This window comes from Cryptotermes secundus, unplaced genomic scaffold (assembly GCF_002891405.2).
Source record: "Cryptotermes secundus unplaced genomic scaffold, Csec_1.0 scaffold465, whole genome shotgun sequence".
NCBI classification, from domain to species: Eukaryota; Metazoa; Arthropoda; class Insecta; order Blattodea; family Kalotermitidae; genus Cryptotermes; species Cryptotermes secundus.
In genome coordinates, this window is record NW_019738964.1 from 2,629,391 (window position 1) to 2,652,354 (window position 22,964).

A 22,964-nucleotide genomic window follows, 5' to 3' on the forward strand; every position below is an offset into this window, starting at 1 on the left:
ATTGTTCATATGGTTCACCAGATCAGCAAAAAATGATAATTTCCAAAGCCACTCGGTATTTGATAAAAGTGTTTCGTGCTGGTTTTTCTCGGTAAGAAACATATGAATTTCATTCCTGAGCTGAAAGAAGCGCGAAAGAACCTTTCCACAGCTACTTCAGTATAATATGTCAGGTCAATAAGCTCGGAATCACATTTACCAGTACTCACTGGAAAATTAGTTCAATTGGCGCATTTGTGCACAATTCTTTCGCGGGCCGGATGTGGCCCGCGGGCCGTAGTTTGGAGACCATTGTCTTAGTGTACCAAAATTTAATTGAATTTTTTTTATCCGTGTCATTTGGATTTTTTTTATTTATTTAAGATCTCTAGTTTTGTTATGTGTATTTACGTTCGTTTTTGTTAGCGGATATTTTGGTGTCAAGTTCTCGCCTAAGCATTTCTTATTAAAATATACAATTACCGTTGCAGTTCAATGGTTTAAGCTTAGTGTTAATGTATTTATAAATGCCGTTTCTTGACTAGCATTTATCATCCTGTTGTCTTTATTAAATAAAATTCTTTATTGAGATCCCTCGTAACACTATACGTGTACATGTCACGAATATACCTGTGTATATCCGCTGGAATATAAGAAGACTGCAGCAACTGACTTCACAGTATGAAACATTACATCAGGAGTTTTCAACCGTATTTTATTCCATAACTTTCGTTTTATAATAATTTTATTTTTCATTGTATTCTTATACCTTGCGTTTTATAATGTAACAGTTATCAAGTATCCAGCTCTACTGTCACACTGAAATGCAGTTCAATAGTGTGGGAGTTCAGTAACCTTGTATTTGCCTGATGATGGCTTTAAAAGCCGAAACATGTAGCTTAGGTGATGTTAACCTAGACCGTTTCGTTGTTGTGTTACGATGGAGCCCAATAAAGAATTTTATATAATAAACACAACAGGATACACCCAATGAAAAATAACGCGTATTTATTTAATCCAGTTTAAGCAAAATCGGCCATTTAGATTTAACCACGGAAAGGAGGATAACAATAACGCCACATTTGGCTAGCTAAATTGGTATAGCAACTAGCCTAGGAGCTGGACGACCGAGAAGTTGAGGTTCGATTCCCGGCAGAGGCAAGAAATTTTTCTCCATAACTTCCATGCCAATTGCAGAGCTAAAGGGACTGCAATGTTGTGTGGCTATGCAGCAGAGATTTATGAAGTGTCTTTATTGCTGGAATTCTGATATTAACATCTGGGGAGCCACATCGTCGGCGTGCAATGTAACGTGGAATTGGGGTACCAGCTATAAACTTGCTGTAGAACCCCCCCAAAATAAACCTCCGTGGCCTGAGTCCGCAAGCGAACTATACCGACCGAGCGACCGCCGCTTGTCGGCGAAGTTAGCGCCATTTTTAGCGAATAGGGGGTGTCGCGTGGTCAGTGCAACGAATCCCCACTGCGGTTAATTTCGGTTTAAAACCATAAATTAGTCGACAAGTCGGAGGACCTTGCGGATGCATGAACTTCTAGCCAAAAGTAAAGGTAAAGTTCACCCTGTGCTTAATTAAGCACCACGTCATGAAGACGTATGGCAAGGTATAGCTCCACTAGTTCCAAACCTAGAATTAAATGTAAATGAGCCAAAGTACCACCGGCACACAGTGGACAGAGGGCTGGGTGGGGTAAAGGATCGACAAGCTTTTCTGTCCTCGTCTGTAATGGACCTCCGATTTCTCTGTCGTTCTGTCAGTATTGACAGAACTGCATCGGTTCCGTCTAGTCTTCTGTCGATGCAGACGTTCTGTGCTGCATACTGCGTGCCAGACGGGGCCATCTGTGCTCGGAAAACCCACAAAGGGTTAATCGGCCTATGAGTCATAGCTCGTGGAATGTAACACAACCAGCACAATGCTCACGGACTTGTCGTGACGGGATTATTGTCTAGTTCCACTATATTCGTCTAGATGGCAGGACGTCCCAGCATTTGTTCTCCGCCATCTCGTGAGGGTATTTGAAACTACTTCCCCGTAGAGCTGAAATGACGTATTTGTCATCTCACGTTATGGAACGTAAGAACACATTTCTCCTTCAGTGATAAGAAAGTGGTGATTTAGAAACGCGAAACAGATTCCAACAAATTAAACAGCGTGGGGAACTTTGGGCACAATAATTCTGGGCATTCAAATGTATCAATCGACTATAAAACTTAGCTTTCTAGTACGTATACTTTGGTAGATATGTACCAACATTTCGGAATAAAGTGCTGTCTCCATCTTCAAGACAGGGCAGTCACTCTTCTACCCAGAAGAGTGAGACAAAAGGGGTTTGTAAACGTTTGTATAGCCCATAACTTCTACCAAATTACACGTCGTCACATCAGAAATTTCAAACAATAACATTCAAATTCAACACAATAAATTATTATTTTACCTACAATTGTGCAACCCGAATGTTAACACCGTTAATACCAAATCCCGCGATTGATCGTACCACTTTGGCAGTCTCATCCCCCTCCCCACCTCACAACCTATTTAAAAATTTCTCGGTCTTCCAAGTTGTCGTTTTCCACGTGGTTTTTCAATTTTATTTTATATTTGTTTCTTGTTAACACCTTAGCAACGTCACAACTGGTTTCCTGGCACCACTGTTTCGTTACCCGGAGGTATCGGGTTCGATTCTGCGCCCGAAGGCCGATTATATCGAGATTTTTCGCCGTTTCTCTCAATCGTTTCAAGTAAATTCCGAACAACAGGCTAAACCAGAACATGGTCACTTCCTTCTACGCTTCTGCAAAGTACAATCACAGCTATGATCTCATTCAGACAGCATATAAACCATGCACACGGAAAGGCGTCGCTAAATACATTATTCTGAAAGAGAGAAGAACCATGGAAGTTTCCACTATTTACCTGGTTGCACAGTTGTTTGGAAATGTCTGCAAGTCCGGCAAGCCCGCCGAACAGCAGGAGATGCTCATCGGCACTCAGACTAGATAGCTTTTTAAGCGGACCACCATACAATTCTCCGGCCGACCCCAACAGCGCGCTGTACTCCTGTTCTTCATTGAGTAGCATCTCTGTCAGTCGGAACCGAACATCGGACTCTGAAAAGCAAAACCACTTCACATGAGAACAATCACTACCAAAGAATGTGTCCCGTGCCCCAATGTCCCTTAAAACATTTAGTTTTTATTTCTTGGGTCGATATAAGGGCAAAGCTATGCTCACCCACATGTCCAAGTACCTATTCTGTGTGGCATTAGATGCAGGTGAACGATTAGCTTAAATCCGAGAGAAGGGAAAGCCCTCCTGAATACAGCCGTGACGAAATATTCTGTCTCAGCCGGGAAACCAACCCCTTAGCAAGTCATTTCCGTTCTGTCTCAGCCGGGAGACCACCCCCTTAGCGAGTCATCTGCGTTCTGTCTCAGACGGGAAACCAACCCCTTAGCGAGTCACCTGCGTTCTGTCTCAGCCGGGAAACCAACCCCTTAGCGAGTCACCTGCGTTCTGTCTCAGCCGAGAAACCAACCATTTGAAGAGTCACCCGCGTTGTGTCTCAGCCGAAAAACCAACCCCTTAGCGCGTCACCTGCGTTCTCTACATGTTATCGTTCCAAAACACTGTGCTTAGCCAAGCTACGAACCAATGGGGAAGACTGTTCTGGGAACTTTAAAGGAAGATTACCTACAGATCTAAGTAACAGAAGTATATTATATTATATTCATATAACCGACACAGTAACGCGTTAAACTGAATTACCACCTGCTTCGACGTCAGGAACCTCGCATCTTGACCACGCAGTGCAAGCATGCGCTCCGTACTGTTTTCAGAATAATCAGCGATTATTTCACGGAACAGCACTAACCGACTGGTCGTTTTGTTTTCTGTGAGGTAGGAACTGAATATGTAAATATTGTCTAGAGTCTAGAGTCGCTTTGAAGAAGTCAACTTCATGTCTCCTTACCTCCACGTGGGTCCTGCGGCTTATTCACATCTTCTATTAGGAGGATGTCGCCTTCTAAGAGGCTCACGTCAGCATCGGGGTTGACCCTGGCCATGGAGCCAGCCAACAGTAGTCGACACTCAGAGAGCGCGAACTCTTGCACTATGGGCGCAATGAGGTCTCGAACTGCTGTAGGAGATGTCGCAGGTAACTGCAAAGAAGACAACAATGAGTCACTTAAAAGTACATGTGCCCCTGCGCCTAAGCACCACGTCATGAAGCTGTAGGCTACAGATGCGTGTACTGTAAGTTCCGAGCATTCTGAACCTCCGAACTACTAAATGGTAATGAGCAGCCATTTTGAAGCTCCGGGCATTTACCCCCAGGAGCCATATGATAGCAGGGTGGGTGGTTTCGACAGCCGGTCTGAAACAACTGGTTGCTAATCCTGCCGGAGACAAGCGGTCAGGCTCATGCTCCGGCCACTTTATCCTCGCGGCATATTTACTAGGAGCCTAGGCTGACCCCAGAATCATCGTGGCGCGTGCTGACATTCACGGTCTGACCATGTTTTTTTAATACTAGTGGGGTGGTACTAAGTCCCTTGTACTGTGGCCACTTCTGGCCTACTGTACCAGCCCCAGATGATAGGTGAGGGTGATTGTGGAGCAATTGGTGGAATGAAGATTGGCAGGGGAAACCTAAGTACTCGGAGAAAACCTACCCCAACGCCACTTTGTCCACCTCAAATCCCACTTGACCAGACCCGGGATCGGGAAGCCAGCGACTAACCGCTTGAGCTATGGCGCGGCCCTGTCTGACCATGTTACACACAGGGCATATTGTACAGGAGCCTAGGTTGGTGTGGGTACACTGGTTGGTGGAGAACTGCTGGAGACCACCGTCGGCGTAAGTGTTATATGTCCCTCCCCCTTGGAAACGAAAACAATCTGCATTCTCCTCATTCGAAAACAAACGGTCACAAAACTAAGGCATAAGCGCATGACCGCGCCATAGCTCAAGCGGTTAGTCGCTGGTCTCCCATTGCGGCGGTCCGGGTTCGATCCCATGTCTGGTGTGGAAATCAACGATACTTGTTATGATTTGTGTGTATAAATACAATAAATTCAAACATCCAATCCAAAACCCGTTAACAGTCACCCATACACGTGCCAATATGCAGACAAACATACACAAACAAAAGAACTGCGAGTTGGCGGGCCTAACGACACACGGCACTGGTTCCGTAGCCTGCAATGCGAGTAGTGTCTGACCACTATGCCGTTTATCGCGTACAATTACTTCGCAGTTAGGCAGTGAATTACATAAGTCGATGGAAGGCACTTACTTCCTTAGCCGCAGTAGTAAATCTGTGACGATCTCCTGCCTAAGTGTCATTTCTAAAGTCCGGTTTCTGTCAACAAGTTGTCCCTGTATTCCCACTTATTCGGACCAGGTTCTTTCTTTTACCCTCTACTCGGATCCCATAACAGACCACCTCTGTTTCTGAACATACACACTTCAACCCTGAAGCGTCGGCACCCGTCCCCGAAACTACACGGTATCACAGTCCAGTAGACCATCACCTTAACAGCCACCGCTGCGGAAACCTCAAAGCCCACATCACACCAACAGAATCTTCAAAACAAATAAAAGAGCAAACAAACCCTTGTATTTGCACCGTGGAGGAACATTAAGGCCATGTTTGCGCGTAAATGACTGCCTGCTTTCAGATCGGCGAAACGCCGTACACAGGTAGGCACAATAGGACGAGATGGTTAGTAAAAATGGGTAAAGCTATCCCTGTAACAGGCCGCGAAGGCCCATAGGGTTGTGAGACGTCGAGGCTCTAACATTTTGTCTAGACAATCGGCTCACAGATGGCGGTAAGGTCAGCCTTACGCGCCGGCCGCCCTTTACCCCCCAAAAGGAAGATTCCTGGTACTCATTTCTGTTAGAGACTTAGTCGAACCCAGGGCCATAGTGCGGGTGACTCTAGTAGGCAACGGTGGTGCAAGGTGCATAACAGACGTGCATGCAGCGCACTGGTGGAACATAACAAGGAAAGAGACCATCCGGGAGACAGGCGTAGCGTACGTACATGTGAGGGTAATATTAAAATGTATTAACGAAATTGCAAAATACGAGTAGCGTTAACTGACGTACAGAAATTCGACTCAAGCACTGGCCCCCCTTACTGCAGATTTATAGATTCTTATCTTGCATTCTTGCACCATGCGCACGAAAAGAGCTCGTGCTGTGTCTGTCTGTCTGCCTACCTGTCTGTATGTTTCAACTCGACACTGGACGGATCTCTATGAAATTTGGCATGAATATTACGCCACTGGAGGCCAACCAAATCTCGTAATTTTAGATTTCCTACAATCAGTAATACCAGCACGGTGGACGCACGAACATAGGGTCTGAAAATTGTGCATGGTAGCGAACCTTCAAAAAAATGCAGCTTTTAATATTGTTTTCATTTCTGAAAACGTAAAAACAAAATGGCAGTAGCATAAAACACATATTTAGCTTCCGGTTGGGCAGCGATGTACACGGCTTTCAATCCTCAGTATGAATACGATTATATAATAAGACTGTGCAGGCAATAAGCAGAAGTCATACAAAATCATGAGAATGAACATATTCACAGTACGGGACAACGTGTAGCCAGACACACAAAATATAAGAGGCTTAAACTTGGAGGCGGTCAAGCTTGCGACCGTTCAAGTGACTAAGCTGCCGTTGTAACATAAGATAAGTAAGAGAGACATCATCTGCTTTGCAAAGCCTGGCCTGGCAGAGGACTTGTACATAGTGCAAAAGGAAGAATTTTCAGTAACGTGCTATATGTGCGATACGTGCACGTGACAAAAGCCGAAGTAATTCATACGAGACAAACTCATCCTCTCGTCAGACAGGGCGTTACATAAGGGCTACGACCGCAAGGGTTCAGTTGAAAAATATCTGGTAGTGTCTCAAGGGGCACGGCGCCAAGACGAAGTGACTCTGACTCTGATAATTAATCAGCTCCTGGACTTAATCACGCTAAATACTGTACGCAAATATATCGCACACACCTGCAAATTCTCTAATATTAAGTGACTGCGTGACTACAGACGGGGTTTGGATTGGTAATCGGAATTAATGGACTGTTAAAACGTCCGACTCGTGACTGCACTTTACAGATCACTCACTATCACACACAAACTACTGTTCTCAGTCATGATATTCATTGCGCTGCTTGGTAGCGGCTTCCAACGTCGGACGTTCCCCTTCCTCTGAGTTCTCGAACCGTCCCCGGCTTCTGCAACTCTCACAACTGACCTGCAGCAGTTCTGTAACTCAGTGGTTCTCAACCTTTGTCAGACCGCGGTCCGGTAAATATTTTTCTTCTATAAGACGAGGGCTCGGTATAATTCGGGCCGCGGCCCTGCGGTTGAAAAAACAGTGCTCTAAGTCGCGCCTAACTTGTCCTGCTTACATCTCGGAACGGACCGCGTTGGAAACACCATTCCTCTGTTGTTTACGGGCCGCTGCCTAGTAACGATCGGTTGTTGTGACTCCACAATTCTTACTTTGAGCTACTATGCCATAATATTGATTCCAAATTAAGAATTAAAAGCATGGCGACAGTGTGAATCTTTCGCGTTACGTACGACCGAAGCAAAGTTCCTCCAAGGTAGCGGTTCTCGACCTGTGAGATCGCGGCCCGGTAAATTGTTTCTTCTATTAGACGAGGGCCGAGTATAGGTGATTTATGCCAGGCCCCACGGTTGAAAAACGCTGCTCTAAGGAGCAAACAGATAAATGATATCTAATACTGTTAACGTGTTCATGAGACCTACACACAACAGTCCGAAATTTTCAGAATGCAAGGGCGAAAAGAAAGCATGTGGAAACCGTCTTCTGGTATGGATTACACAGCTTCCCTAACTTGTTCTATAAGATGCGGTGAGAATAACAGGACAGCGGATCACGTCATCACAAATACACTTTCTGCTTGGTCCCACGGCCTGATTAGATCTTTCTTCTCCTCTTCCTCAGGGTTTATTATTACTACTGTTATTAAGGCAAACGATAGGGCACCATCACTTCATCAGTTTCTTCCTGCTGCTACAGCCCGATTCATCCCTTGGTCTACTCAAATCTAGAGGTTTTCTAAACCTGTAACAGCCATAAAACAAGCGACTGGATTCCCTGGATGGGAGATCAGACCATCGCAAGGCCTATACCATCAGTTCAGCAATTTTTTCTTGGTGTTTTCAGTCATGATCTCCGGTGTAGAGGCCTTCTAAATTCAAGCTGTAGGGCTCCCTAGGTGACCAGCCCATCAGACAACCTACGAGGGTAAGTCAATAAGTAAGTTACAAATGGATATAGATCTTAAACAAATAAGAGTACTGATTTCAAAAATGCTTTTATTTCTCAACATAATCTCCCTGTACACTGATGCACTTGTCCCATCGTTTCACAAGCCCCTGAAAACCAACAGCATAAAATTCTTTGGGCTACTGTCGGAACCAGGCGGTGACTTCCCTTTCTACAGCTTCGTCGTCGGGAACATGTTCAGCCGAAAGATGAGTTTAAGAGGGCCGCACGCTTTGTGTCGGGCTGGTAATGGTGAACCCAAGACTCATCACCTGTGACAATTCGGGTTAGCCTATCGCGTCCTTCATCGTGGTAGCGATTGAGATGCTGTAATGCCAGACCAATTCTTTGCATTTTGTATTGTGGGGTCAGCATGCGAGGGACCCATCGTGCACTGACTTTGTGAAAATCTAACTTGCCATGCATTTTTAGGTAGGCCATGCCGTGTGAACACGCCCCGTTCCGACAGCAGCCCAAAGAATTTTATGCTGCTGGTTTTCAGGCGCTTGTGAAACGATGGGACAAGTGCCTCAATGTACAGGGAGATTATGTTAAGAAATAAGACATTTTTCAAATCAGTACTCTTATTTGTTTAAGTTCTATATCCATTTGTAACTTACTTATTGACTTACCTACGTACTACTGCAGCACAATATGAAGATAACAGCAGACATTCGTGCTTCAAGTGGGATTCGAACCCTCCTTTTTCTTTGTCAGAGTTGTCCAAGGCAGTGCGCGACTTCCATATGGAATAAATGATAGTTGTAAGATGGAACCGCCGGTTATGGTGGCCGAGCGGTCAAAGGCATGCACTGTCTTCGATCGCTCGGAAGCCGGGATCGTGGGTTCGAATCCTACTCAGGGCATGGATGTTTAGTGTTTGTGCATGTGTGTTTTTCTGTGTTTGTGCACAGGCCTTGCGACGAGCTGATCACCCGCCCAAGGAGTTCTACCGAATGTTTAAGATCTAGTAAACCGAAGTGAAACGGAGAGTTTCATGGAGGTAGGCCTAGGCCCAAATTGGGGCTGTAGCGCCACAGGAAGAAAAAAAAAAGGATGGAACCAGGCCGGTCACTAACAGTGGGTACAAGTGTACAAGGAGAGAAAGTTGTAGCTTGCTTTGCGCAGTTCCGATAAGTGACAGTGTCTCAAGATACAAAGATTATCCGAAAGCTGGGCTTCAATATCTTGCGTGAAATTAGTTAAATGTAGTTCAACTGAGACCGTCTCTCTGGTCTAGTGGTCAGAGTTCCTACCTACAGATCCAGTGGTCCGGGTTTGCAAGTTTGCAGGGGCAGGAGAAATACTAATTGTATTAACATACCATGGTGACGAGGTATGTGATACAATTTGTATTCTATGAACATTATCCATCGTCCTGTTTGCTTTTTAAAACGTCGTTTCGGAGACTATGCTCTGTTTACGCCCTCAGGTAAAAAATGTAAGAGTTCAGTGTCGGAAACATCGAGGAACTCTTGAGACAATTATTTTTAAGCGCCTCATATTTTACAGTCTTTTTATAAAAATGATTTAAGTGCGAAGCAGGCAAACAGAATATTTCATTAGCCCATTTCTCCTGTCCCTGCTCTATTTCTCTTGTGGGAGAGGTAAGTATTTGCAACGTATAATTGCAAACTTGCTTACTATTCGACCTTGAAGATGAAGGCGGTATGTTTTCGAAACGTTAGTAAATTTCTACTGACTACCCGGCATAATATCTGAGAAGACAAAACAAACAAAAAACTAACTCCGTGGTTTCAGTCCGCAAGTGAACTATACCGATCGAGCAACAGCCATTTGTCAGCGAAGTTAGTGTTAAATTTAGCGGATAGAGGGTGTCGCGTGGTCAGCGCAACGAATCCCAACGGCCGTTAATTTCGGTTCTCTAGACCGGAGAAGACTATTCATAGTCACCGAAATGGAAGTCTCAAATATCATGGTTTTTCGCGAAATCTGATATGGGGAGAGTTTCTAAAAGGCCGATCTTCTGGGATGTGAAGTTTGGAAATCCATTCACACGGCGCTAAAACCAAAAAGGACGGTAATTTAATGTTCACGGCCATAGAATCGCACATCATACACAGATGTACTAAAATTTGTGCATTTATCCTCATTTTGGTTAAAATCGGAAAACAGTTACGGACATTGAATCAAGATCTGTGCGCTTCTCAAGCGTTAACTCGTTTAATACACGTATTTATTGTTGAAAAAGCTGCTGAGAAAAAATCACATACATTTTATGCTTAACATAAATTTCCCTAAGTCAAAAAAGAAGTTTTCGAAATTACTGTGCCTTCATGACCGCCCTTGTGGTCTAGTTGTTAAGAGTTCCTGACTACAGATCTAGAGGTCCCGGCCCTTCCAGATTTTTTCTGAGAAGTAGTGGGTCTGGAACTGGGTCCACTCAGCTTATTGAGGATAACTGAGGAACTATTTCAAGGAAATACAGGCTCCGGTCTAGCAAACAGAGATTAACGGCCTTGAGGTTCCGTTGTGCTGACCACACGACACCCTCTATCCGCACTAGTTGGCACTAACTTCGCCGACAAGCGGCGGTCGCTCAGTCGGTATAGTTCGCTTGCGGACTACAGGCCAAGGAGTTTGTTTATTATTTCCTTCTCACGCCTGTCCTCTCGTCCCTTCCTTCTTGGCAGTTTTACGCTATTTGCAATACAGCGTCAACAGTTAACATTCACGAATTGAAAATTCTGCGGTATAAACGGAACTAGGCGTCTGAGCTCTCACGCTATTTGAATATTTCCTAACTCGATAAATTTCTGACGCGTAATTAAAAAGATTGTCTTTATTCTATGCCTTTGTACCGTCTTCCGTATATAGAATAAAGATGGTGGTATTTTGGGTTATGACGCAGGTAGTCTTGCACGTGACTACGAATGTTTCGGAGGAGCATAAAGCCTCCATATTCACAACCAGAAGACCACAATCTGAGAACTCGCCACACGTCGGCTTCTCTGCATCGCAGACATTAAGTTCTTCACTTACGCCGTAAACTTCATGACGGGGAATTACCGAATCTAGAAAATCCTTTCGCCCGTCTGAATTGAACTGTAAACGACAGGAAGAGGAGAAGGTTCAAGCTGAAGGCTGACGGTATCCTAACACAGAGGTATTCAGTCCTCTTACCTTGGGACGAACCTGTTTCGGGGATTATGAAGAAATTTGTCATTTTGGCCCAAGCCAGATCTTCGGAAGGTTTGACAATAATATATGATTAGGAATTATAATTATTAATGACAACAAAAAACGGTAAAGTTGTCTCTGTGCTTTAGTTAGGCACTCTGCCAGGATGACATATGAGGCACTAGAACCAATCTGGACGTTGTGGACAAGAGAAAAATCTTGCATTGTCGGGAAACGAATTTGTATCGTCCAGCCCGTAGCCCGTCGCTATAACGACTGAGCTATCCCGGCTTCTGCTACTGACTGCAATTAATTAAAATTGAATTATCTACATCCTGCAGCATTTTAAAGGATTTGGTTGTTGAACTGAAAGGGAGCTGAGGTTTTCACGGTAGTGCGGCAGATCGGTACAACGTTTGGAGGAAGAATCTGATTCCATCTTCAGAAAAGTAGATACGACGCGATGAACCTATACGCAAGAGGCTGCTCCGAAAGGAGTGTTACCTACCTACCACTCTAAAGAACGCCTTCTCCCAGAAACCCGTCACCGTGAACAGGAGGCTGTTGTACCAGCCCATTGTGGCGGTCTCTTTCATATCGACAGTATCGGCCTGCCCTCTGTATCCTCCGATCCGAACCCAACAAGATCCAGTCATGTGAAACCGAACTTGAAGTTTACAATACTCTTTGACAAAAACAAAAACATATTGTGTTAAGACGTGGTTTCAATAGATTTCTTTTCTCTAATGAGTTTCAAAGGAGTTCACCTTGGCATTAATCCCAACCAATACACGTTCCATATCCAGGGATGTCCAGAGACTGAAACAACATCAACGTTTGGATTTCGCAATAATAATTAGGCGCTGCGGTTGAGGTCGATCACTTTGCGATATCGCTCTAGACATGCAATAGGAAGCCGTTCTTTAGATTTCAGACTTTGCCCATCGTCTAGTATTCTGGACAGATTAGCCTCTTCTAGTGGATCCACTGTGCGCTAAAAGCGGGTGCTAGCTTCCTCTACTTTACCTACCAGCGGCCTGTCTCTACTACGGTTCCTCGGCCTTCAGGACTCAATCACACAATAGGGTTTTCTCCACATCTTCACTTGAGGATGGAAACAGACCAGGCACTCGAACCCAGAGGATGAACAAAGACCAGAAACCTAGCACATCAAGTGTAATATACGATAGCCACAAAGGTAAGGTAAATTTGTCCCTGTGCTCAACTAATTAAGCACTGCGCCATGAAGGCGTATGGCGAAGTGGATGTATAGATCCACGTTTTCTTGACCTCGGCACTAGTTGGAGGTCATGCTCCGGCCGCTTTACCCCCGGGGAAAGAACTCCTGATACCCATTGGATAGGAGGCTGGGTGAGCCCCATAACCAGTCCGGACGACACGGAAAAAATTCTTACCCCTACCGGGACTCGAACCCTGACCCCTCCGTCGTCCATCCCGTGGCCAGTCGCTATACCGATTACGCTATCCTGGCTCCCATACCATACCCATAGCCCTTAAAATGGAGACGTCATCTTAAAATCTTGTACCGGTTATGTTCAAGGATACTTTCATCGTTTTACTTTGTCCCTCTAGAACATTTTTGGGATATTACATTCAAGTAGGTAAATCGCCTTCCTCCAACTCTAAACCTAATCAAATTCATGATAATCTGCTAGGAGGATCACTGAATAATAATGAACATGGATCTGCATGGGAGGGGGCGGTGAGGGTCTAATTTGAGCCGCAGTCCCTTCAGACGCCTTGAGGGGCTGAGACACCCCGAAGAACGTCATCCAGGATAACCGGCTTCCGGGTGAAGATGTGAACTGTGTCGTCGAATATACGAACCAGGAATGCTGTCAGCTTGACCGAGATATTCGCTGTTAAATATGTTTCGTCTGTTTGTGATACTGAAGTGTGCGGCCGACTGGTCGGCCCCACTTTTCAGCAAGTCGCTGTTACCCGTCTACATGCCTACATCAGATGAGAGATGTATGTGAATAGCACCAAAGATCAACGAGACATGCAAATACAAAGCATTTGGGAACGACATTCGTGCTTCATAATCCGAAAGTCCTGGATTGAAATCTCAGCCCCAAGATCGCTCATTCTTACAGAGTTACTCGTGGTTTACCTCAGTCTATCCAGGCAAATATCGTGATGTTACGTATAATTTGGCCACAACCGCTGGCTTACACATCCTGTCCCACTTCAGTACATAATAACCTACAACGCGACCTATACAATCTGAAATGCAGACAGGGGAGGGTCGTACATAAACCACAGATCTGACCAAATGAATACACCCGCACACCACACTGCAGTTCATGTTATCCACAACAGGCCAGGTATGTTACACGCTGGCCAGTCCTGACGTGTGTCTTGGTTGTGAAATTCATGCTACCTGCCACTGGTCGAGACACGACAAGTGCGTGTACGTCTGATACGAAGAATCAAACACGCCAATTGCGACACGACGCGATACGGTAGGTTCCGGCAGAGAACTTCGACGCAATTGCATAGCAAATTGGAGTTCCCTAACTTCAAGAGTAAATTACTAGGTATTGAGCAATCTCTTTCCAAAGGCAGTCGCTAACGAGGACACTGCAAAGTCAGAGGCCTGATGGGAAGTTGGGAATTTGGCGAACCGATGCAGCGAACGATGACTGTTCCTTCACTAAATACAAAATACACATTTGAAAGTAAATCAGACAAAAATACAGTGTCACTGCAATGTTAACCAAGAAGTTATAAAACTGGTTACGGATAGCATTACAGCCCTTCCACCAGGAAATGTGGACTTCTGTGTGCAGATTGCAGACTTTTTGCACAGGGTAAAAGTGAAAGGTTACGTAGTCCCTGCGCCTAATCAAATAAGCACCACGCCTTGATGATTTATGGAAGAGTGCAGGTATAGCTTCACCATTCTTGTGGCCTCGGCACTAGCTGGAGAGTGGTTAGCTTAACGCTCCAGCCGCTTTACTCCAGGGGAAAGACCTCCCGGAACACACTGTACAGGAGGCTGGGTGGGCCTCAGAGCCGATCTGGACGCTGACGAGTAGAGACAACAGGAAATCGAACCCAGGCCATCAAGCCCATCGCTATACCGACTGAGCTATTGAGGCTCCTGTACACAAATTAAACCCCGCAGATACATACAACCAAATACCGCGACTGACAAACGTGGAACACAGTCAAAGTTGCGGGTGGCCAGGGACGCTGATGGCATGGCGTGTTCTTTAGCACAAATAACTTCTCAGGAATATGAGGGGAATTCGCTGAAGGTGATTTTAAGGAGTTCGAATGTGTTTTCTGACTTTAGTAACAAGAAATACAATCTGAGATCAGAGGGGGAACAGCGATGTTGCAAATGAATCACATGCTGAAATAACGATAGAATATCGTGCGTAAATGGGTATGTGAGGAGGGAACACTCATTGCTGCAAGATTTATAAAGAGATCTCCTGGAAGTGACCGCTTCTTTGGTCTAGTGGTCAGAGTTCCTGGCTACAGATCCACAGGTCCCGGATTCGATTCCCGGAGCTACCAGATTTCTGACAAGTAGTGCGTCTGGACCGGGGTCCACTGAGCCTCGTGAGGATATCTGAGCAGCTATTTCAAGGAAACAGTGGCTCCGGTCTAGAAAACCGAAGTTAACGGCCGTGGGGATTCCTTGCGCTGACCACGCGACACTCTCTATCCGTTAAGTTGGCACTGACTTCGCCGACAAGCGGCGGTCGCTCGGTCAGTATAGTTCGCTTGCGGACTAAAATAGCGGAGTTCTTTTTTGTCCTGGAAGTTGTTATTTCATACAGACGGCGATCAATCGACAACTGTATCAGTCCTGTGGCATGACTCACACTGAATATACCTAATGGACATACGAGTAAATTAATACAACGGCACATAAGTTTACATTAAATTACACAAAAAATAAATCCAGTTTTAGTGCAAAAAGGTTCGTAACCGTACTCACAAAAGCTGGTAACCGATGTCACACCATGACAAAGTTCATTACAATATACAGGGTGTCCCAAAAATGTACTCATTCTTTGACTGCTCGTTCCTCACTGAAATTTTTATATATCTTACATACCTTATATCTATTTTAAAGAACATTGCATTTGGTGTCTTTAAAAGGGTGAGTACCCTTCTTGAGATACCTGTATATACTCGTATACACACATCTTCATAACCCATTCCTCTATAATTCACTTTAATATTAGATTCTCATCTAAGCCTGCATCCATGGTGCAAAGACAACTCACGTCACAGGAACTTAGGGGCGCATGTACAAAAGCCGCTATTTGCTCCACTGTTAGTGATTTTTTACTTTGCAGTTCAGTATGTTTGCCGGCTAAAATTTCTTCAATTTCACAAATTTGTTCATATCCTGGATCTTTTAAAGAATTCTGTGTATTTTTTCCTTTACTACGTCACCAACTCTTCCAGGAACAGAATTCAATTTGGAAACAGTGGTTTTGAACACACTTAACGAGTGATACAAAGTAGTATTGCTATTGCTTGCCTTCAATGAGGAAATGGCGGATGGAAGATGAGAGAAGTAAGCAGATATATAGGAAAGATTAGTTTCTAGTTCTGCGTTTTTAGTACATCTTGGGCAATTTGAATTGATGCTGCACTTTTGGGAACAGATGTATTCACGACATTCCTAACTGTTTCTAAATGTTCGGTATAACAACTCGCTTGCACACAGCCACGTGCCCCAGTGCGTTAAAATTGGTTCTGGCGGAAGTGGAACGCTTGGTGCTATTGCTTTAAAGGCTTCTTTTCTGTAGCGCTTTAACAAATACCTTCTTCACAGAAGACACCAACTTGTCGACAAGCGGAAAATTTGCACGAATTGTTTCTGCAACACGGTGCAACCCATGGGCAAGGCAAGTCAAATGTGTCATATTTGCAAATATAACTTTAAGAGCAGTACCGGCTTTTTCATCATAACTTGCAGCGTCAGTCAACAAAGAGCAATACGCGCTCATACTGAATGCCATTCGGCCACAGTAAATTCTTGGAACTGATAAAAAAATCGGAAACTGCGAAGCTATTTGTGGTTTCAAATTACTCTACCGCAAGATATGGGGTAGATTGTTCATTCTTATTAAGGGATCCAACTATACAATTTGCAATAAACCGTCCCTCACAATCTTGTGTTTCGTCGATTGACACAAAATTATCTTGAATCTTATCTCTAATGCTTTCAATTTTAATATCGTAACACTGCTTCACGTAATTTTTGCGCACAGTAGATTCATCCGGCACTTTGCACTGTGTATATACTTCTCTATCAAGTTTCTCAGAGTAGGACTGGTTAGTTTCCACAGCGGAATAACTGCCACTAAAAGGGCTTCGCATAAATCAAAGGAAAACTGTGAAAAACTATTATTAGAATATTCACTAAGCAATTTTTGAACAGGAGCACTTTTCGTGGATTTAATTTTAACATTCCCTTTGTGTATACAAGTATTAGTGTTCAAATGTAGAAACACTTGAAAGCGATTTTCACAACCAACTGTATTCTCACACGCTCGGCAATAAAGAATTTCGTTATCCGTACTTATCATCTCTCCTTCGAACTGCCGCTGATACAGCTGTAATTTGGTTTTCTGACTTACTTTCGCTTTCGGCATGACTACAAGAAGCTAAACAAACTTAACTATAGACTAGTCACCACTAATGTGAATGGCCCCCAGCTTCAAATGAAGAAGCGTAACGAACTTCATGGAGACTTCGGAAAACTAGTGTCTGGAAGGGAGTACACTCAGCCTCGTGAGGATAACTGAGGAGCTATTTCAAGGAAATAGCGGCTACGGTTTAGAAAATCGAAATTAACGGCCGTGGGGATTTGTTACGCTGACCACGGACACCCTCTACCCGCTAAAGTTGGCACTAATTTTGCCGACAAGCGGCGGTCGCTCAGTCGGTATAGTTCGCTTGCGGACTAAAACTATGGAGTTTGTCTTTTTTGTGTTTCTCTTTATGGTATCACACAGTAGAGTCACATCATCGTCATAGACCAACAGCTGATGTGCACCACGTTGTACACAATATTTGCTTTAATTAGGTAATTTACACTTGGATTAATAATCTGAGTGTCACTTCTTCACAGTTTTAGCTTAACGATTGAACATTGACAGCGTAAGCAACCATATACAGGACGAAAACGAAGACTCCTGGCTGGAGGAGATAATTATTCTGGAAGAGTTGTTAGCAAGGTAAATCCAACAGCACAGTGTGGTCCTCAATCACAAAACCAAGTTACAATGAATAACGGCAAATGCATCGTCTTAAAAAAATAAAACAGAACAAGCACAATAAAGGTGCCCACTGAATGCAGAGTTATCATCCACGGTCATGCACTTTCTGGGTGTCTCAGAGATTCTGTCCTATATCATAAGTTGCGAGGGTTCGGTTCAAAGACCACGGACAATAAACCGAGATTGAAGGGCTGGGTACTTTAAAACTACTTCCTCCTCGGCAAGTAAGACTGCAATGAAGACTGATGGAACAGTCACGGTTCAGAAAATCCTTTTGCACCCAAATACTCACTCGCACACGTACAGTTATAGAGATGGAATATAGACTGCTGCAATCGTGCAAGAATATAAAACTTAACGATAAAAAGTACAACAGGAGGAACTTGGGAGTCCGCACGTTAAGAACTTTATGCACTACCTTTTCTTGAGAAGCTGACAGACGCTCAGCTGATCAAGAAGTCCCTTGATCTTAAGAAACCCTAAGGTTCACCACGGTTTTCACAACAGCCCGCCATTGAACCCTATCTCAAGCCAGCTGAATCGAGACCACGCTCTCTATGTCCCACTCTTAACACGGATCTTCCTTTCGGACCGAATGTCCCTCATTTGGATTAAACGTCCCTCACACAGTTGGGTCATAAGAATACGGATTATTAAAGCACCATGCCACGAAGGTATACGAGGGTTGGAACTTTAATAGTGGCAACTATTTATTTACAACTGATACAAAATAGATGCATGTTTCGAAGTTTTACTGTCCTTCAGTGTAGTCACCAGCATTGTGTACAACCCGTTGCCAGCGATGTGGTAGTCGTAGGATACCTTTAGCAGCGCCTGTTGTGTTGATAGTTCGAATGGAGCGGTCTACTGCCTGAAGAATCTCTGGAACTGTTCTGATGCGAATGCCACGAAGTGTTTCCTTCATCTTAGGAATCAAGTCGAAGTCACAAGGGCTTAAGTCCGGGGAGTACGGTGGATGGTACAGCACTTCCCAGCCCCATCGATAGAACAAATCAGCCGCAGCTTGCGCTGCATGCGGCAGAGCACTGTCCTGCAAAATGATGGGTGGGTTCTGCAGAAAGTGTCGCCGCTTCTTTCTCAAAGCTGGTCAGAGGTTGTTTTCCAAAAATGAACAGTAATACTGCGCATTGACGGTCTGCGTTAGGATAACACCATCACAGTCGTACACGGGAATCACATAACTTTCATACTGCTGGGGTTCTGACGAACTTGTGATTTTCGTGGTGATCCGTAATGACGCCATTCGTTCGAATGGCGTTTCATTTGTGGCTTGTACGATTTGGCCCATGTCTCATCCAGCGTAATGATATGGCGTAAGAAAGCCTCTCCTTCGCGCTCATAGTGCTCCAAGTGGTTACGAGCAGCATCGTATCGTAGCCATTTCTGCATTTCCGTCAAATCATGCGGAACCCATCGTGATGCAATTTTTCTCATGCCCAGACGTTCCTTCAGACTGTGAATCACAGTCGTATGCGCTAATCCTGTCTCTCGGGCCAGCTCACGAATCATAATGGCGTCGATCACTCTCCAGTAACGTGGAAAGAGCATAAACTTCTTCTTCACTGACACTAGGACGACCTGGCGGACGCATGTCTGCCACATTTTGGCGTCCCTCGTTGAAGGCCTTTACCCACCTTGCCACTGTTCTGTAAGGCTACGCAGATTCCCTGCAAGCCTCTTGAAGACCTTGATGACACTGTCGTGTTGTGCGGCCTCTGGCACATTCAATCTTTATCCAACTCCGTTGTTCCTGTTTCGAAAACATCGTGACAACACTATATTAGACCGCCAGCTAACACGAGGCTCTGTTCTTCTCGTCACTGCGCATGCGCGTGATGTGGGACGGGAGAGTCCATTTGCTCTGAGGTAAGGTAGGTACGTAACTAACGTGTGGTATAAGCGACATTATTTGGTTCCGTTGCATGGTGTCTCTACAGCAGTGTTGCCTCTATTAAAGTTCCAACCTTCGTACGAGAGAGCAGAGATATAGCTTCGTATATTGTTAACGTCGGCGCTAGGATGAGGGAACGGTCAGCTTCACACCTGGCCGCTTCATCCGCTGGAATGGGTCCTCGAGACCCACGGTCGTTCTGCACACTGCGAAAAGCGAAACCTCCCTCTGTCAGAAACATACCAATTATTATAAAACTTCTCATTATGCCATTTTCTCCGACCTCCCGTTACACTTCTCTCTTTGAACCAAATATTCTGGCCAACACTAAGTCCAAAGACATCCTAAATGATGAAGTTTCACAACAATACAAAACAAGAAGTATAATTATTTTACTTCAATTTTTACCATATTAGATAGCAGATCAGAAGTTTTCAAAACGAACCACATCTTTCCTAACGCGCAGAAATGCAATACGCAACACGCATAGCTCCTAATTTAGAGATACCGGCTTGAACTCAGCTACTGTGACTGAGAGTTCGCGTGCTCATCCTCAGTCGGGTCCTCCATAACGTCGAGACCAGCTCTCGGGGGAGGGGCAAATGTACCATTGAAGCTAACCACTCACCTCCAGCTAGCGTCGAGATTAGAAAAAGGTGGAGCTACAACTCCACTCCCTCATACGCCTCCACTGCGTGGTCCTTTATTAATTAACCGCAGGGACAACTTTACTTTTTACCTCAGTCTGATAAAATTATGACACCAGTCTTCAACTCGAAGAGTCCAAGATAACTTACGAAACGCGATTCCATTAAAACCGAAGACAAGCGATTACACAGAAACAAAGGACATGCGATTAGAAGAAAATGTACGATTCAACCCAAGGATAAGAGATTACAAGAAAACAGAGACTATGCAACCTTCCGTAACCAGTCTCTCTGAAGCCTCGAGACAGTTTTCTTTTAGAGACATGCGTAGCCTTATAACTGACACTAGTGGAATCACGTATGCAGGGAACGAACACGGGACCGTTAGAGTAGCGGTCTGACTATCAATGTTACAGCTCATCATATGCCTACTGTATAACACGCAGCTGTAAAACTCTTCAGTTCTTCATAAAATGATAATCGACACAGCACAACTCGTGAGAGGTGAACACTGAGTTACAGAATAAGCTGGTCTAGCGGCAGCGCTCTAGGCTTGTATCCGGGGGTTCTCCGTTCTAACCTCGGCCGAAATTTAAAGATTTCCCTCAGTCCCTCAAGGCAAATTCCGGGATAGTATCTCGAATAGGCCAAATGATTCCAATTCATCAATCATCCTAACATTCGATGATACATAACCTGAAATAACTACAGAAACAAAAGTAACTTGGTTACTATTTTAGGAAGAACATTTTGGAGTGACACACACAAAATTCTTGTAGCTCTTGAAATAAAAATATACCATCCTTTTCCTCCAAGAGCCGGGTTAGCGTAGTCGGTATAGCGACTGACTACGTGCTGGACGACCTTGGGGTTGGAGTTCGAGTCCCAGTGGGGGGAAGAATTTTCACTTGCCCATGTCGTCCCCACCGGCTCTGGGGTCCACCCAGTCTTCTATGCAATGGGTACCGCGGACTCTTTCCCTGGCGGTAAAGCGGCCGAGGCGTGAAGCTGACCACTCACCTACAACTAGTGCCGAGGTCAAGAAAACGTGCATCTATAAATCCACTCCCCCATACATCATAATGGCGTAGTGCTTAATTAGTTAAACTCGGGGACAACTTTACTTTACTTTACATTCCTCCTTCTCCCCACTTCTCCACCCCTCCCTTTGTTCTTTTATGCAGTATGCAATAGGCGTTTAAAGCACCCAGGCTATACACGTATTATGTAAGCCTACCACTTGCTTTAAAGTAAAGTGAAGTAAGTAAAACTATCCCTGTAACAGGCCGTGGAGGCCCACAGGATTGTGGGATGTTGAGGTTCCCATATTTTCTAGACAGGCGGCTCATAGATGGCAGTAAGGTTTTAAGTCCTAGGCGCCGGCCCCCCTTTACTCCCAAGAATATTCCAGGTACTCATTTCTGTTAGAGGCTGAGTCGACCAGAAGGCCATAGTGCGGCTGAAAGGATTTGGTCAATTGGAAAAAGAAATCCAGTGACCTCATCGGGACCTGATTCCGCGACCTTCCGGTTTGTAGCATAGTGTCTCAACCAACTGAGCTACCGGTACTCTGAATGCTGTCCACACAGCAAGCTCTGCTTGCTACCTGCTTCATGCCTGGCTTACCATGAAGATGGAGCCGACATGTTCCTCCGAAACGCAGGATGATTTTCTAAGGACTACACGGCGTTATACCCCAAAATATACGAGAATAACTCCTCAAACAACGACTGTTCTTCACACAACAACATTAATCTCTGGGGCTTTGTATCTGAGAAGCAGCGTATTTTCTTGTTGTAGGAACACACTTTTAAATTTTATTTAGATTAATGTTAGACTTTAAACGGCAAAACTTCCACCTACAGTTGACTTTCCACCGCTTTCGTCTTTCGTCTTTCACAATCGGCTCGTAATACATGACTGTTGTCAGTGTAGAGAGGGTGCTCGCTTTCCGCGGCCTGGAGGAACTGCGGGCTAAATACATTCTTCCATAATCTACCTGAAGAGGAACCTCAAACTGGACAGTCTGTGGCCCCACCGGGATTCGAAAAGGGCACTTCTCAAATATGTCACAAAAATTTCACCTTTTGAGCCAACTTTGTAGGTATGTAGGCACTGTTATGACTTTCATTAGGTTTATTTCATAATTCTGGTGGTGAAAACAGCAAAATGAGAAGCTTCATAATTCTTGTCCTCCATTAAATATTAATAGGGTAACCAAATTAATGAGAATTATGGACGGGTCATGTAGCATACACGAAAGAAATTATAAATTTGTATATAATTTTGGTCATAAACCCTATACGGAAGTTACTCCTTTGAAACCCGTGGCGTAGATGGGAGGATAATATGTACTGTCACGTGTAGGATGGTACGCGTGACGAAATGACGGGTTCTAGTTCGGATGATTGGATATATTATCACTTGCTTACACACTCTCTCTTAATTACACTTGAACTACAGCGCCGTCGCTGATTTACACACACCCCATAATTCACTGTTACACGCACACACTTGCCCGCTACAGGTAATGTACCTCAACACAGAAATTAGCGTTTCAAATCACTCCAAGTATTGCACATAATTAAGGTCTCCAAATCACACGCCAAGTCTTCACATGTGGACCTCCTGTACTCTCCTGTACTCCTGGTTTCAATTCGCTCCTCC

At 44.5% G+C, this 22,964-nt stretch overlaps 1 protein-coding gene across 1 annotated transcript in view; it reads right to left on the bottom strand.

The window, feature by feature from the left end:
* Positions 1-22,964, bottom strand: part of LOC111871462 — a gene marked incomplete at its 5' end in the record, with an annotated part of 601,181 nt that overhangs the window by 455,990 nt on the left and 122,227 nt on the right. Inside the window, 2 exon segments of the mRNA XM_023864604.2 lie at positions 2,916-3,109; positions 3,973-4,162. Coding sequence (XP_023720372.1) covers positions 2,916-3,109; positions 3,973-4,162 — 384 coding nt within the window.